The sequence below is a fragment of the Rattus norvegicus genome, chromosome 2 (assembly GCF_036323735.1).
Source record: "Rattus norvegicus strain BN/NHsdMcwi chromosome 2, GRCr8, whole genome shotgun sequence".
Taxonomy (NCBI): Eukaryota; Metazoa; Chordata; class Mammalia; order Rodentia; family Muridae; genus Rattus; species Rattus norvegicus.
In genome coordinates, this window is record NC_086020.1 from 167,142,346 (window position 1) to 167,160,654 (window position 18,309).

The following is an 18,309-nucleotide window of genomic DNA, read 5'->3' on the forward strand; positions in this document are numbered from 1 at the left end:
AGGTGTGACCAGAGTTAGCATTTTGACATGACACAGGGTAGCATTAACTTGGGGGTAGGGCAAATGTTTTGTATTTATCTTATGCTAAACATCTCCCATATGACATCTCATTTAATCCTCTTTAAAAAATTGTCTCCCCCCCTCGTGTGTGTGTGTGTGTGTGTGTGTGTGTGTGTGTGTGTGTGTGTGTGTTTTACTCTTAGAGGAAGTCAGATCCTCAGGAGCTGGAGTTAGAGATCTTTCTGAGTCATCTGCTGTGGGTACTGGGAATTGAACCTGAACTTGGGTCCTCTGCAAGAGTAGTCAGTGCTCTTAACTGCTAAGCCACGCTTCCAGCCTTCATCAAACTCTTTCTGCAACCTGTGGCCACAGGCATTCTTTTATTGCCTTTATCCAAAGAAGAGAAGAAGGGTCGCTCACCACCCATCATATCATCATGAAGTAGAAATCTTGGAGACTGAGTCAGCTGTATGGAATACCTTATTGTCTTTGAGCTACTGCCTGGGGAATCTGAGGAAAGCACCTGACTAAGGGTTATTACCATAAGGACTGTTACTTATTGTTATTATTTTCCAATATGGTCTCTTTAAGGTTACCACCAAAGTTGGAGCTCCCTTTATGCTGAGGATCTGTTTTTATTGGTGTATTTGAGCCAGCCACCAAGCTTCTGCTTCCTGAAAGCATTCCACTTCATGGGACTTTACCTAGGACTGTGTCTCAATAACGCACAGGTGCAGGGAGAAGTGGCTGGCAGCCTGCAGACCACCTCTACATTTTTTCAATCTTTATTAAATTGGGTATTTCTTATTTACATTTCAAATGTTACTCCTTTTCCCGATTTCCAGGCCAACATGCCACATCCCCTCCACCTCCCCTCCTTCTATATGGGTGTTCCCCTCCTCATCCTCCCCCCATTACTGCCCTCCTCCCAGCAATCACGTTCACTGGGGGTCCAGCCTTGGCAGGACCAAGGACTTCCCCTTCCACTGGTGCTCTTACTAGGCTATTCACTGCTACCTATGAGGTTGGAGCCCAGGGTCAGTCCATATATAGTCTTTGGGTAGTGGCTTAGTCCCTGGAAGCTCTGGTTGGTTGGCATTGTTGTTCATATGGGGTCTCAAGCCCCTTCAGCTCTTTCAGTCCATTCTCTGATTCCTTCAACAGGGGTCCCATTCTCAGTTCAGTGGTTTGCTGCTGGCATTCACCTATGTATTTGCAATATTCTGGCTGTGTCTCTCAGGAGAGATCTACATCCGGTTCCTGTCAGCCTGCACTTCTTTGCTTCATCCATCTTGTCTAATTGGGTGACTGTATATGTAAGGGCCACATGTGGGGCAGGCTCTGAATGGGCGTTCCTTCAGCCTCTGTTCTAAACTTTACCTCCCTATTCCCTCCTAAGGGTATTCTTGTTCCCCTTTTAAAGAAGGAGTGAAGCATCTGCATTTTGGTCATCCTTCTTGAGTTTCATGGGTTCTGTGCATCTAGGGTAATTCGAGCATTTGGGCTAATATCCACTTATCAATGAGTGCATACCATGTGTGCTTTTCTGTGATTGGGTTACCTCACTCAGGATGATATTTTCCAGTTCCATCCATTTGCCTATGAATTTCATGAGCTCATTGTTTTTGATAGCTGAATAGTATTCCATTGTGTAGATGTACCACATTTTCTGTATCCATTCCTCTGTTGAAGGGCATCTGGGTTCTTTCCAGCTTCTGGCTATTATAAATAAGGCTGCTATGAACATAGTGGAGCATGTGTCTTTGTTATACGTTGGAGCATCTTTTGGGTATATGCCGAGAGAGGTATAGCTGGGTCCTCAGGTAGTTCAATGTCCAATTTTCTGAGGAACCTCCAGACTGATTTCCAGAATGGTTGTACCAGTCTGCAATCCCACCAACAATGGAGGAGTGTTCCTCTTTCTCCACATCCTCACCAGCATCTGCTATCACCTGAGTTTTTGATCTTAGCCATTCTCACTGGTGTGAGGTGGAATCTCAGGGTTGTTTTGATTTGCATTTCCCTTATGATTAAAGATGTTGAACATTTCTTTAGGTGTTTCTCAGCCATTCGAAATTCCTCAGCTGTGAATTCTTTGTTTAGCTCTGAACCCCATTTTTAATAGGGTTATTTGTTTCCCTGCGGTCTAACTTCTTGAGTTCTTTGTATATTTTGGATATAAGCCCTCTATCTGTTGTAGGATTGGTAAAGATCTTTTCCCAATCTGTTGGTTGCCATTTTGTCCTAACAACAGTGTCCTTTGCCTTACAGAAGCTTTGTAGTTTTATGAGATCCCATTTGTCGATTCTTGATCTTAGAGCATAAGCCACTGGTGTTTTGTTCAGGAAATTTTTTCCAGTACCCATGTGTTCGAGATTCTTCCCCACTTTTTCTTCTATTAGTTTGAATGTATCTGGTTTGATGTGGAGGTCCTTGATCCATTTGGACTTAAGCTTTGTACAGGGTGATAAGAATGGATCGATCTGCATTCTTCTACATGCTGACCTCCAGTTGACCCAGCACCATTTGCTAAAAATGCTATCTTTTTTCCATTGGATGATTTTGGCTCCTTTGTCAAAAATCAAGTGACCATAAGTGTGTGGGTTCATTTCTGGGTCTTCAGTTCTATTCCACTGGTCTATCTGCCTGTCTCTGTACCAATACCATACCGTTTTTATCACTATTGCTCTGTAATACTGCTTGAGTTCAGGGATAGTGATTCCCTCAGAAGTTCTTTTATTGTTGAGGATAGTTTTAGCTATCCTGGATTTTTTGTTATTCCGGATGAATTTGCAAATTGTTCTGTCTAATTCTCTGAAGAATTGGATTGGAATTTTGATGGGGATTGCATTGAATCTGTAGATTGCTTTTGGCAAAATGGCCATTTTTACTATATTAATCCTGCCAATCCATGAGCATGAGAGATCTTTCCATCTTCTGAGATCTTCAATTTCTTTCAGAGGCTTGAAGTTCTTATCATACAGATCTTTCACTTGCTTGGTTAAAGTCACACTGAGGTATTTTATATTATTTGGAACTATTATGAAGGGCATTGTTTTCCTAATTTCTTTCTCGGCTTGTTTCTGTTTTGTGTAGAGGAAGGTTACTGATTTATTTGAGTTAATTTTATACCCAGCCACTTTGCTTAAGGTGTTTATCAGTTTTAGTAATTCTCTGGTGGAGCTTTTGGGATCACTTAAATATACTATCATATCATCTGCAAATAGTGATATTTTGACTTCTTCCTTTTCAATCTGTATCCCTTTAATCTCCTTTTGTTGTCTGATTGCTCTGGCTAGGACTTCGAAAACTATATTGAATAAGTAGGGATAGAGTGGGCAGCCTCATGTAGTCCCTGATTTTAGTGGGATTGCTTCAAGTTTCTCTACATTTAGTTTAATGTTAGCTACTGGTTTGCTCTATATCGCTTTTACTATGTTTAGGTCTGGGCCTTGAATTCCTGTTCTTTTATCATGAAGGGATGTTGAATTTTGTCAAATACTTTCTTAGTATATAATGCAATGATCGTGTGTTTTTTATCTTTCAGTTTGTTTATATAGTGGATTACGTTGATGTTTTTCTGTATATTAAACCATCCCTGCATCCCTGGGATGAAACCTACTTGATCATGATGGATGATTGTTTTGATGTGTTCTTGGATTCGGTTTGCCAGAATTTTATTGAGTATTTTTGCGTCGATATTCATAAGGGAAATTGGTCTGAAGTTCTCTTTCTTTGTTGTATCTTTGTGTGGTTTAGGTATAAGAGTAATTGTGGCTTCATAGAAGGAATTCAGTAGCGCTCCATCTGTATCTGGAATAGTTTGGATAGTATTGGTATGAGGTCTTCTATGAAGGTTTGATTGAATTCTGCACTGAACCCGTCTGGACCTGGACTCTCTTTGGTTGGGAAACCTTTAATGACTGCTTGTATTTTGTTAGGAGTTATGGGGTTGTTTAACTGGTTTATCTGTTCCTGATTTAACTTCGGTACCTGGTATCTGTCTAAGAAGTTGTCCATTTCCTCCAGATTTTCAAGTTTTGTTGAATATAGGCTTTTGTAGTAGGATCTGATAATTTTTTTGGAATTCCTCTGATTCTGTTGTTATGTCTCCCTTTTCATTTCTGATTTTGTTAATTTGGATACACTCTCTGTGTCCTGTCGTTAGTCTGGCTAAGGGTTTACCTATCTTGTTGATTTTCTCAAAGAACCAGCTTTTGGTTCTGTTGATTCTTTGTATAGTCCTTTTTGTTTCTACTTGGTTGATTTCAGCTCTGAGTTTGGTTATTTCCTGCCTTCTACTCCTCCTGAGTGTATTTGCTTCTTTTTGTTCTAGAGATTTTAGGTGTGCTGTCAAGCTGCTGATATATGCTCTCTCCTGCTTCTTTCTGCAGACACTCAGAACTATGAGTTTTCCTCTTAGCACAGCTTTCATTGTGTCCCATAAGTTTGGGTATGTTGTACCTTCATTTTCATTAAATTCTAAGAAGTCTTTAATTTCTTTCTTTATTTCTTCCTTGACCAAGGTTATCATTGAGTAGAGCATTATTCAACTTCCATATATATGTGGGTGTTCTTTCCTTATTGTTATTGAAGACCAGCTTTAGCCCATGGTGGTCTGATAGCATGCATGGGATTATTTCTATCTTTCTGTATCTGTTGAGGCCTGCTTTTTGCAATTGGTCAATTTTGGAGAAAATACCATGAGGTGGTGAGAAGAAGGTGTATCCTTTTGTGTTAGGATACAATGTTCTATAAATATCTTTTAAGTTCATTTGATTCATAAGTTCTGTTAGTCTGTCTATGTCTCTGTTTAATTTCTGTTTCCATGGTCTGTCCATTGATTAGAGTGGGGTGTTGAAATCTCCTACTATTACTGTGTGAGGTGCAATGTGTGCTTTGAGGTTTAGTAAGGTTTCTTTTATTTATATAGATGGCTTTGTATTTGGAGCATAGATATTTAGGATTGAGAGTTCATGTTGGTGGATTTTTCCTTTGATGAATATGAAGTGTTCTTCCTTATCTTTTTTGATGACTTTTAGTTGAAAATTGATTTTATTTGATATTAGAATGGCTACTCCAGCTTGCTTCTTCTGACCATTTGCTTGGAAAGTTGTTTTCCAGCCTTTCACTCTGAGGTAGTGTCTCTCTTTGTCTCTGAGGTGTGTTTCCTGTAGGCAGCAAAATGCTGGGTTCTCATTACATATCCAGTTTGTTAATCTGTGTCTTTTTATTGGGGGAATTGAGGCCATTGATGTTGAGAGATATTAAGGAATAGTGATTATTGCTTCCTGTTACATTCATATTTGGATGTGAGATTATGTTTGTGTGCTTGTCTTCTCTTTGTTTTATTGCAAAACGATTAGTTTCTTGCTTTTTCTAGGGTGTAGCTTGCCTCCTTGAGTTGGGCTTTACTATTTATTTTCCTTTGTAGTGCTGGATTTGTAGAAAGATATTGTGTAAATTTGGTTTTGTCATGGAATATCTTGGTTTCTCCATCTATGTTAATTGAGAGTTTTGCTGGATACAATAACCTGGGCTTGCATTTGTGTTCTCTTAGGGTCTGTATGACATCTGTCCAGGATCTTCTGGCTTTTATAGTCTTTGGTGAGAAGTCTGGTGTAATTCTGATAGGTCTGCCTTTCTATGTTACTTGACCTTTTTCCCTTACTGCTTTTAATATTCTTTCTTTGTTTTTTGTATTTGGTGTTTTGAATATTATGTGACGGGAGGAGTTTCTTTTCTGGTCCAATCTATTTGGAGTTCTGTAGGCTTCTTGTATGTTTATGGGCATCTCTTTCTTTAGGTTAGGGAAGTTTTCTTCTATGATTTGGTTGAAGATATATACTGGTCCTTTGAGTTGGGAATCTTCGCTCTTTTATACTTATTATCCTTAGGTTTAATCTTCTCATTGTGTCCTGGATTTCTTGTATGTTTTGGACCAGTAGCTTTTTGCGTTTTACATTATCTTTGACAGTTGAGTCGATGATTTCTATGGAATCTTCTGCTCCTGAGATTCTCTCTTCTATCTCTTCTATTCTGTTGGTGATGCTTATATCTTTGGCTACTTGTCTCTTCCTTTGGTTTTCTACATCCAGAGTTGTTGCCCTTTGTGTTTTCTTTATTGTTTCTATTTCCCTTTTCAATTCCTTCACCCGTTTGATTGTGTTTTCCTGTAATTCTTTCAGGGATTTTTGTGTTTCCTCTTTAAGGGCTTCTACTTGTTTACTTGTGTTTTCCTGCATTTCTCTAAGGGAGTTCTTTATGTCTTTTTAAAGTCCTCCATCATCATGATCAAATGTGATTTTAAATCTAGATCTTGCTTTTCTGGTGTGTTTGGATATTCAGTGTTTTCTTTGGTGGAGAATTGGGCTCTGATGATGCCATGTAGTTTTGGTTTCTGTTGCTTGGGTTCCTGTGCTTGCCTCTTGCCATTAGGTTGTCTCTGGTATTACCTTCTTCTGCTATTTCTGACAATGGCTTGACCGTCCTATAGGCCTGTGTGTCAGGAGTGCTGTAGACCTGTTTTCCTGTTTTCTTTCAGTCAGTTATGGGAACAGAGTGTTCTGCTTTAGGCATACAGTTGTTCCTGTCCACTGGCTTTCAGCTGTTCCTGTGGGCGTGTGTCCCGAGTCCACCCTTCTGGGTCCCTGTGCACTGGGGACCCTGATGGCACTAGTTGTTTTCCTCTAGAGTCAGAAATGTGGGCAGAGCACAGTCTCCTCTGGTTTCCCAGGCGTGTCTGCCCTTCTGAAGATCTAGCTCTCCCTTTCACGGGATTTGGGTGCAGGGAGCTTTTGACCGGGTCCATTCAGATCTGGGTGCAGTCTGGGCTGCAGGGCTCCTTGCCTGCCCATATCTTCCTGTTCCTAGAGTCCCTATACAGTTTCCTCTTGGGCCAGGGATCTGGGCAAGGGTGGGCAGTACTGGCGGTCTCTCCTGCCCTGCAGTCTCAGGAGTGCCCACTTGTCTAGGCGATGAGCTCTCTCTCCTATGGGATTTGGGAGTGGGGAGCTGTGGGCTGGGATTTCCAGGGTTCGGGAGCCAGCTAGAAATCGGAAGGGTCTGGTCCCAGAGGAATTTTGCCTTTGTGTGTCTTGCGTCTACCAGGCAGGTCACATGAAGCAGAAAAGTTTGTCTTATCTCTGGTCTTGGGCCTGAAGTCACTCCTCCGGGCTGGGTTTCAGCTCTCTGTGAGGGCAGCAACCAGAATGGCCTGCCCCTACTTCTGGGTCCCTGTGTGCAGGGGGCACCTCTAAATTTTAATCTCTAAGAACTGAACAGTATTTGGGTCTTTTAGCAAATGCTGTTGTTTAAAATGTTTGCTGCCCTCTAACTCAAAGAGAAGAGTAGCTCTCACTTGTCAGTTTAAGTGTCTACCAATGTAGATGGAGTGTTCCAAGCTGAGTTCTGAAAATACAACCAGAATGTATTAAAACAAAACAAAACAAAACAAAACAAAACCATCAAAGCCTGAGGCTGGAGGGTGTGGTCCTCTAGCTGACTGCTTGCCTTAATCAGACCTTCAGTTGCATCCACTTGGCAAGTAATCAAACAGAGGGTAACTGTCACAAAGTAAGAGAAAGTGCAGCTTGCTATTGGCACCTTAGCCCAGGCAAGAAACTCAGTCAGAGGAGGCTTAGGAAAGGAAGGTGAGGCCGTTGTTAGCACTCTATGGACTTGGCTATTGCCCTGGGAATCCCCACATGCAGAGGTTAGGTGAAAATAGTTACTTTGTACCCTCTTAGGAAGATGACTTAGTTTTGTTTATGATTATAGGATTCACTGACAAGAATTGACCTGTTGATCCTGGGCTCACCCTGAGTTTCTTAGTGAGCTCCAGATCAGCGTAGGCTTTAAGGTGGACCTTACTTCAAAACAACAAACAGGCAAAAGCAAATAGAGCAGCTATTGAAGCAAATCAACTCTCAACATGTCCTCTGACTCCAGTTCTCCTCCTGGTTAGAGCAGCCCGGCCTTGCTGGCTGGGACTCAGCTCCTCACTTACCACAGTTGTCCTCATCAGCTTGGTTCCCACAGTCGTCCACGCCATTGCAGTGAAGCAGCTGAGGCAGGCACTTACTGATGTTCCCGCAGGGGAAGGAGCCAAGGGGACAACTGACATCCTGTGCATTTCCAAGTGTGACTGGGGAAAGAGAGAGAAAAATGACAGCTGGAAAGGTTAATACAAATGCAGCACCCAAGGTAGGTCCCATCACAGCTCCCACACATTTGTCCCCTGGTCTGGTTAGTGTAGAAACCTGGCATTGCCATCAGCAGGGACATAGCTGCTTTCCAGAGCCTCTGCCTCACTTAGAAACTCTTACCAGCTTCTTTTCCTAGGATCTTCAAGTGCTAAAGTGGTGAGGATTGAACCTATGACCTACTGCATGCGAGGCAAGCATTCTACCACTAAACTTCCAACTCCCAACTCCGGCAATGTTTTCTTAGCTCCCCTTTTATCTACAGAATGTTCATACTTTGACTTCAGTTCTATTCCTCTATTCTATAGAAAACTTTGTTTTGTTTTGTTTAAATCAAGAATTTACTGTATCTTCCCTATGGACTCAGAATCAAGGCTGTTCTGGTTTGAGGGCATTGAGAGGCATGCGCCCTCTGCTCATTTTTATAGTGAATATTCCTAAGTGTGAGACCCTGGCAAGACTGTGCCTGGGTGTTGGCTAACTCCCAGCTGCTGCCCTGGCAAGGGCTGGTCTCCGTTGGAAGGACACAACTGAACAAGTCAATAAACGATGCCCAACTGAGAGGTACACCAAGAAATGAAACCTGAGCTCTCATGGGCATAGCTGCTGGGATATGTATTTTGGGCCTCTGAGAAATGGGTCTGAGTAAACTGACAGGAAAACAAAGAGGAGAACCAGCACTGCAGGAGGAGGTAGGGGTGTGGGGAGAGATGAGCAGGTGTGTGTGTGTGTGTGTGTGTGTGTATGTAGGTGAGTAGGTTTAGGCTAAGGACCAGGTACCTTAACAAAGGTTCTGAGGAGCACAGTGAGCAGACATGTGTGGCCTAAGCTGACACTGAGGAGGCAGACAAGGGAGAAGACTTTGGGCTTTATTTAAAATGCAACAGAAACAGAAGGTGGACCTTGCCCTTCAGCTAGGGAGGGCATGAACTTTCCTAGCATTCTTTTGGCTGCTAGAGCTCAGTCATGGGTCTCAGAGGGTGAGTATGGGCTCTAGACTGCTGCTGAGGAGACAGTGGTGATCCAACTAAAGGATGACGGAGTTATAGCCTAGGCCAGAGTCACATTTCACACACACAGGTAGAAGGGACAGTGGAAGTAGCTGGAACAGCTAGGGGCCAGGCTGCACCTTTGTTCAGTCTCCTGGGACATGATGGACTGCGGCGAGACATGTGGCACATTCCCTCTCAGTTCTGTCCTTCACCTGAGCCTCGACATGTGACTGCGGCTTTCTTACTCAGCATCACTTTTTAGAGACGCAGAGACTCAGGGCTCACCAACTGTCCTGCTTCCCAGTCTCATCCCTTCTCTAGGTCCTGGGACTGCCCTGCCTCCCTGGCACCATCTTCTCTCTTAACCCTTTCCTTGGAGAGCTAGAGTCCAGTCTTGGTGAAATTCCTGCCTCAGACTATACTGTCTTGCTTCTTGGTGAGAATCTGCTCTTACTAGGTAAGTATTTATTTATCGAATGGTAGAAAATTAGTTACTATTTGAAATCATGTTTTTGGAGATAATACGTTCTGAATAATCCAAACCAATTTAAAATTAAATGACATATACCTCTATGAGCACATAATAAAACAAAGAGGACTATGGGAACTTTGGAATTTCAAAGAGATGGGCATATTAATTTGCCCCGATAGACCCTAACTTAAGCCAAAAGGAGTTAACTCAAATCCTCTTATGAATTTTTTCATCTTATGATGACTCAAGGAAGAGAGAGGTACACTGTAACAAAGTCCCTGACATTGTTTGCCCTTTGAGTGGTTTGGAAAGGGGCATGCTGGGTAAGAACATTAGAGATGGAGACATAAGGAGCAACATCTGTCCATAGATACTTGGAAGAGAGTGTATGGAGTAAACAGGGAAACTCAGTGCCTTTGTCTCGAAGCTGGTGAAAGAATAGAATAGAAAAGGTCCAGATACTTAAGAACATTTGTTTACCCTATTCCGACTTTGAAGGGTAACCACATAAGTGGGTAAAGTAGATTTTATTCTTTAGAGCCGTTTCCATTGTACGCAAACTAGAGTGGAGGGATACCTTTCCTGTAGGCTTCCACGTCCACACAAGCAGAGCCTCTTCCACCATCAAAGTCCTCCACTAGAGTGGTGCATTTGTTAGACAAGATGAACAGACACACATTGCCTGTCGTTTGCACCATGGTTCATTACTGGTCTTGACAAATGGGATTTTGGCAAACGTGTAAATGTGTATTTACCATAATTGTAACGCTGTGACATAAAACTAGACTCCAGGACCTCGCGTCTGGAGAGATGGCTTTGTGGCTATAAGCACATTGCTCTTACAGAGGACCTGAGTTTGGTTCCAGGCAGCCATGTTGGGTGACTCACAACTGCTTTTAACGCCAGCTGCAGGGAGATCCAACTTGCCTCTGTGGGCACCTGCACTCATGTGCGTTCTCCCAGACGACGTACACACATGCGCGGGCAGCCTCCACCCCCATTCCCCAGAAGAAATCTGGCAGAGGAATCGTAATGCCTGGGTCATATACTGTGCTGTGAATAGCGCTCTCACAGGCAGTTATCTTAAAATTCATCAGCCCATTATTCCCCCAACTATTAATTAAACCACATTAGAAACTTAGGACTGTATATCCCAGAGCAGAGATATCAAACGCACATTTGTGTTGACATTGATTTTTAATAACTTCTTAATTAAACTTTAAAAACTGAACTTTAAAGATCAAGATTAAAAAAAAAAACAACTCCTTTGACAACAAATCATCAATCTCCAACCCTGGCAACTGCTTAAAGTTTTAGCTGCATGAACGTAGCTGTAAGTTCATGCTGCTGTTTTGAATATTCCGGGTCACTGGCTTTGGCGACTACTATTTTTTTCTTTTTTCTTTTTTCACTTTTCCATCTTTTGTATTTCTTTTCTTTTCTTTTTTTTTTTATTAACTTGAGTATTTCTTATTTACATTTCGAGTGTTATTCCCTTTCCCAGTTTCCGGGCAAACATCCCCCTAATCCCTCCCCCTCCCCTTCTTTATGGGTGTTCTCCTCCCCATCCTCCCCCCATTGCCGCCCTCCCCCCAACAATCTAGTTCACTGGGGGTTCAGTCTTAGCAGGACCCAGGGCTTCCCCTTCCACTGGTGCTCTTACTAGGATATTCATTGCTTCCTATGAGGTCAGAGTCCAGGGTCAGTCCATGTATAGTCTTTAGGTATTGGCTTAGTCCCTGGAAGCTCTGGTTGCTTGGCATTGTTATTCATAAGGGGTCTCAAGCCCCTTCGAGCTCTTCCAGTTCTTTCTCTGATTCCTTCAACGGGGGTCCTATTCTCAGTTCAGTGGTTTGCTGCTGGCATTCGCCTCTGTGTTTGCTGTATTCTGGCTGTGTCTCTCAGGAGCGATCTACATCTGGCTCCTGTCGGCCTGCACTTCTTTGCTTCATCCATCTTGTCTAATTGGATGGCTGTATATGTATGGGCCACATGTGGGGCAGGCTCTGAATGGGTGTTCCTTCTGTGTCTGTTTTAATCTTTGCCTCTCTATTCCCTGCCAAGGGTATTCTTGTTCCCCTTTTAAAGAAGGAGTGAAGCATTCACATTTTGATCATCCGTCTTGAGTTTCATTTGTTCTAGGCATCTAGGGTAATTCAAGCATTTGGGCTAATAGCCACTTATCAATGAGTGCATACCATGTGTGTTTTTCTGTGATTGGGTTACCTTACTCAGGATGTTATTTTCCAGTTCCAACCATTTGCCTACGGAATTTCATAAAGTCATTGTTTTTGATAGCTGAGTAATATTCCATTGTGTAGATCTACCACTATTTTTTTCTTTTATGATCTTTTTGTTGTTGAAAGTGCCAAGGTTAAGCCCAGGGCCTCTGGATGGCTGAGCATGAGCTCTGCTGCTGAGACAAACTCACAGCTCACATCTTATCCCTTAAATTTATATTCATTGACGAATACAGAGTTTTCATGACAGTGCCATGAAATTAGTCTATTTCCTTAACATTATGATTCAAGAGATACACTAGAAGCCTTAGATATTACGTTACAAATAGAATGTAATTAATATTTTATTAGATTGATGCTAACTCAGAATTTTAATTTGTCAAACTCACAGAGGACTTGCAAATTTAGGATAAAAATCTTTTTATTTCCCTGAGTGTAAAGCGCTCACCTGACATTACCTTTAGACACTTTGATGAATATTCCCTCCAAGCAAAGACATCCGCCCACGGCATGACTCAACCATCAAAATCAGATTAACACTGATTTACTGTTCCCCAAGAATCTTCAGTTTCTGTTCAAACTGTGGCTTCCAAATATCTGTTAAGCAAAGGGGTCTAATGTGGACTCATACCTTGAAATTATTTATGTCTTTAGTTTTATCTGGAACCACTCTTGTTGCTTTTAAAAATCATCTCTGTGTGTGTGTGTGTGTGTGTGTGTGTGTGTGTGTGTGTGTGTGTGTGTGTAATGTGGCTATGAGTGGGCATGAGTACCACAGCACATGTATGAAGGTCGGCAGACAACTCTGTGGACTCACTAAGTAGGTTCCAGGAACTCATCTGGTGACAAGTGCCTTAACCTGCTGAGCTGGCTTACTGCCTCCCCCAACTCAAAATTCGCCATGTCTGGCCCTGGTAACAACCTCAAGCTGTCTTTGATCCTCTCAAGCCTCAGCAGAACTCACTGTTCTCAGAGGACTTCCATATTTTCAAACACTGAATGATATTTCAGAATCATCTATTTTCCTTGCGGCAGCTCTATAATCCACCTCGTCTCTGAGTTCTGGCTTCTCCCAGGGTTGGATTATATTTAGAAGCCAAGACAAAGACTCTGGGTGTACAAACTGCTACTGGGATGTCGCTGCTGCCAGTGTCCTCAGCAGACAGACTGGGACTGTGTGGTTAGTAAGACCTGCGCACACAAGCACCTGCATTCACTTATCAGTACGTCTCTCAATAATGAACTATGTGCACCTCTCCTACTCGCCCTGACTCCTGTGAAGTAAGACTAAGTCTAGTTTCCTCCTCTTAAGTTTCTCTCCCCACTTTTCTAACAGTGAGGAAACGGCTTTCTATTACTTCAGTATAATTATCCTGACAACTTCCCTCCTCTCTGATATATAAAAATGCAAATAACCATTGTCCTTAGAAACACAGATTTTCTGTGGTAGAAATGAGATGGTGAGATACATTAATTATTGTCCCACGATACTGATTGATTTTGCATGCTTTTATTCCACCGTTTTTTATTAACTAAGCTCACCCATCCCCCGCAGTCTCCTGAATTACCTTGGTTCTCTTATCAGTAAAGGTCTTCCAGACAATTTTGAAGCTATATCGTATGACTCATGAGTTTCATCTCTTATTCCCCCCAGTTCTTGTTAAAGTATCCTTTAACAGGTCTGGGGACTTCCTTGGAGTTCCAAAGTTGATATTTTGAGCTGAAGGCATTTGGGACTCAGCAGATGGAGAGATATGACATCTCAGAGCTCATTTATCTGACTAACGGCAGAATCTGGGAAATAAAGCTGGGGTTGACTCTTTCTTTGGGGCCAGTCTACTTCCAGGAGAGAGGACAAAGGTAAACCTCCCATTAAGTTCATTTCCTAGGGGTGTTCACAGCCCCTTAGTGGTTTGAATAAGAATGGCCCTCAAAGCTCATCTATTTGAATGTTACCAGGAGAGGAACTGTTTGAGAAGGACTAGGAAGTGTGGCCTTGTTGGAGGAGTGTGTCACTGGGGGTAGGCTCTGAGTTTCCAAAAGTCTCTGCCAGGCCCAACGTTTTCCCCCAGCCCCCTGGCAGCTACTACTCTGCCTTTCTGCTCCCCACCATGATGATAACGGACCAACCCTCTAAACTGTAAGCAAACTCCAATTAAATGTTTTTTTTTTTAATAAGAGCTTCATTGGCCATGGTGTCTTTTCATAGCAATAGAGCAGTAACAGAAATAGTCCCAAGCAATGGATAGAGACCCACATCAAATCCACACGCATAGAGATATCACAGACTTTCCTATTTACTATTTGTTCTCTTAAAGACTTCTTTGGGAAACCAGTTAGAAGGACAGGTGAATGAGGCCCTGCCCGCTGAATTGCCTAGCTCCCTGGATTTGGTCCTCCAAGACCCATTCTATTACATATTCTTCAACCTCTCAAACAAATAAAAGACCTGTATGACAAGAACTTCAAGTCTCTGAAAAAAGAAATTAAAGAAGGTATTAGAAGATTTGAGGAGTTCCCATGCTCACGGATCAGTAGGATTAACATAGTAAAATGGCCTTCTTACCAAAAGCACACAACAGATTCAATGCAATTCCTATAAAAATTCCAACACAATTATTTTAGAACTTGAAAGAACAATCCTCAATATCATATGGAAAAACAAAAAGCCTATGATAACTTAAAAAAATCCTGTATAATAAAAGAACTTCTGGAGGTATTACCGTCTCTGATTTTGAACTGTACTATAAAGCAGTAGTAATAACCACATGGTATTGGCATAAAAACACACAGGCTGATCAATGGAATCAAATCAAAGACCATGAAGTAAATCTGCATATCTATTGACACCTGATTTTTGATAAAGAAGCTAGACAGATACAATGGAAAAAAGGAAGCATCTTCAACAAACAGTGCTGGTCTAACTAGATGTCAGCATGTGGAAGAATACAAATAGACCCATATCTTTCACCCTGAACAAAATTCAAGTCCAAGTGGATCAAAGACCTCAACATAAAGCCAGATACACTGACCCTGATAAAAAGAAAAAGTGGGGAATGATCTTGAACACATTGGCACGGGAGATATCTTCCTGAACAGAACAGCAATTGGGCGGGCGCTAGGATCAACAACTAATAAATGGGACAAAGATGAAATGCGTCTGTAAGGCAAAGCACACCATCAAAGGACAGAATGGCAGTCGACAGAATGGGAAAAGTTCTTTATCAGATCCACATCTGACAGGGGGCTGATATCAAAAATATATAAAGAACTCAAGAAACTAGACATCAACAAACCAAATAATACAATTAAAAATGGCGTACAGACCTAAATGGTTAACAGAAGAATGTCAAATGGCCAAGAGCACTTAAAGAAATGTCCAACATCCTTAGTCATCGGAGAAATGCAAACCAAAACAATTCTGAGAGGCCATCTTACATCTGTCAGAATGGCTAAGATTAAAGATACAAGCGACAGCTCGTGCTGGTGAGGATAGAGCAAGGGGAGCACTCCTCCATTGCTGGTGAAGAGCAAAACCTGCATAGTCACTTTGGAAAGCAATATGGCAATTTCTCAGAAAATTGGAAATTAATCAAGAGCCAGCTATACCACTCCTGGGTATATTCCCAAAGCATGCTCCACCGCACTACAAGGCTATTTATCCAACTATGTCCAGAGCAACTTTATTCATAATAGCCAGAAATTGGAAGCAACCTAGATTTTCCTCAACTGAAGAATGGATAAAGAAAATATGATGTATTTACACAATGGAGTATTAAAGCTATTAAAAACATCATGAAGTTTTCTGGCAAATGGATGGAACTATAAAAGATTATCCTAAATGAGGTTACTCAGATCCAGAGAAACATGGTATATACTTATCTATAAGTGAATACTAGCCATAAAGTAAAGAATTACCATGCTACAATATAGAGACCCAGAGAAGCTAAATAAAAAGGAGGGCTCAGGGATAGCAGGGGCACCCATGAATCTCACTGAGAAGAGGAAACAGAAGAGACATCGTGGGTGGATGGGGGGGAGGGGGTGTATGGAGTAGGGGACCGAGTAAGAGATCAGGAGGGATCAGATGTGGGAAGAATGGAGGGAGAGAGTACTGGGAGAGAAAATGGAAATTGCAGAGTATGTCTGGGACAAGCTAGAAATCTGGGCCAATGGAAACTCCAAGGAATCGAGGGTTACCCTAGCTAAGACTCCTCAAAATGGGGACTATGGAACCTGAACCAGCCATCTCCTATTACCAGTCAAGACCTAGCCTCAAAAGTCTCAACCTACAATTTGTCCTGCCTGTAAGATATGCTGGGGTAGAGGTGGAGCAGAAATTTTGGGAGTGGCTAACCAATGACTGGTCCAGCTTCAGACCCATGCCATGAGAAGCCCACTCTTACACTGACCGCCCAGAGGACCAGAAGCCAGAGGTTGGATAGCCCAGTGATCTATGATAGAACCAAACAAATGTAAAAAAAAGCCAGTGAAGTGATTTCTAATAATATTTTACTATACTCATAGATTGATATTTAGCATAATTGTTATCAGAGAGGCTTCATCCAACAACTGATGGAAACAGATATAGAGACCCACAGCCAGACATTATTTAGAACTTGGAGAATCCTTTGGAGCAGGGGCAGGAGCAGGAGGAGGAAGAGCAGCAACAGCAGCAGCAGCAGCAGCAGCAGCAGCAGCAGCAGCAGCAGCAGCAGGAAAAGGAGGAGGAGGAGGAGGAGGAAGAGGAGGAAGAGGAGGAGGAAGAGGAGGAGGAGAAGGAAGTATTGTAGAAGTTAGAGAGGTCAAGGACACCACAAGATCCTGAACCACCAACCAGGGAGCCTGCATGGGACTGACATAGGCCCTCCACACATATATTACAATTGTGTAGCTTGATCTTGTAGGATTCCTAACAGTGGGAGTAAGAGCTATCTCTCAATCTTTTGCCTGCCTTTCGGACCCTTTGTCCTTACCAGGCTGTCTTGTCTAGCTTTAATAGAAGAAGAGGTGCCTAGTCTTTCTGCAACTTAATATGTTATGGCTGGTTGATATGCATCTATGCCAACCTTCTGAAGAGAAATGAAGGATGAGTGGATGGGGAGGTGGGAGATGTGGAGGAGTGACTGGGGTGGGGGGAGGGGCACTGTGGTCTGATGTAAAATAAATAAATAGTATGTATAATATATAAAAATAATATATAAGGGGCTGGGGATTTAGCTCAGTGGTAGAGCACTTACCTAGGAAGCGCAAGGCCCTGGGTTCGGTCCTCAGCTCCGAAAAAAAGAACCAAAAAAAATAATAATATATAAAAGATCTTTTCGGGCAAGTGAGCTGGCTTAGTGTGTAAGACACTTGCCATCAAGCAGGATGACCTAGCTTCTATCCTGGAACCCACAAAGGAGTAGGAGAGAACCACACTCGCAAGTTGTTCTCTGACAATCACATGTATGCTGTGGTATGAGTATGTGAACACACACACACACACACACACACACACACACACACACACACACACATACCTCTGTACTTGCTTGTCTGAGATGAAGCTCTGCCTGACTTGTACCATTCTCCCTTTAAAGGATATGTATATTTTCTCTCTTTTGGTTTATTAGATTTTTTTCTTAAAAAATTATTTATATGTATGTGTGTACGCCTCTCTACCACATACGTGTGGGTGCCCAGGAGGCCAGGAAAGGGTGTTACTGGATACCCTGGAACTGAAGTTACAGGCAGTTGTGAGCTGCTCAGCCATGATGTAGATAAAATCTTGGGTGCTCTGGAAGAAGAATATTATTTTTAACCACTGAACCACCTCTCCAGCCTTTTAGTTCTTCTCCCCCACCTCTCTTTTCTTTTCGAGACACAGTATTGCCCAAACTAATTTTGAGCTCTTATCCTTTTACCTCAAATTCCCAAGTACCCATGGTTATAAGTAAGCATCACCATGTCTGGTTCTACATGTGCACTTTAATCAGAAAAAAAATGAAACAAAATATATAAGCAGAGTGGAAATGCTTAAGAAAGGTTGACATTTGCTATATTTAAAATGAATTTTATTAGATTTTTCTAGAGTTTTAAGCAAACATTTCAGCCATGTAAAATAAAATTAGTTTACATATAAGATTTTTCCCAAACAATAGTTCAGTATATTTGTGAAGGGGACTAATTGTTGGAGCTCAGTTCATTCAACTTAAGCTGAACTTTGTAAGTTAGAAAGTGAAGGTGATTTCCCATCTTAAAAGGTTATGAGTAGAAAACAGGAAAGTTTCAAGGGAAGAAAGCATTTAGATTTTAGTATGCATAATAAACGCATTATTTTTAGATGTAAGTGTGGCTGGCACTGCTGATTTGCTGATTAAATGGCAACTCCAGAAACCCTGCCCCCTCCCTTCCTCCCC

General features: G+C 42.0%; 1 protein-coding gene across 4 annotated transcripts in view; it reads right to left on the reverse strand.

The window, feature by feature from the left end:
- Rxfp1 (relaxin family peptide receptor 1) overlaps positions 1-18,309 on the reverse strand; it is a 121,203-nt gene that overhangs the window by 71,932 nt on the left and 30,962 nt on the right. For all 4 annotated transcript variants that reach the window (XM_006232508.5, XM_039102022.2, XM_039102024.2 and 1 more), the window contains exon 2: positions 8,009-8,146. In XM_006232508.5, the coding sequence (XP_006232570.1) occupies positions 8,009-8,146 (138 nt within the window). The remainder of the gene's footprint in view (positions 1-8,008; positions 8,147-18,309) is intronic.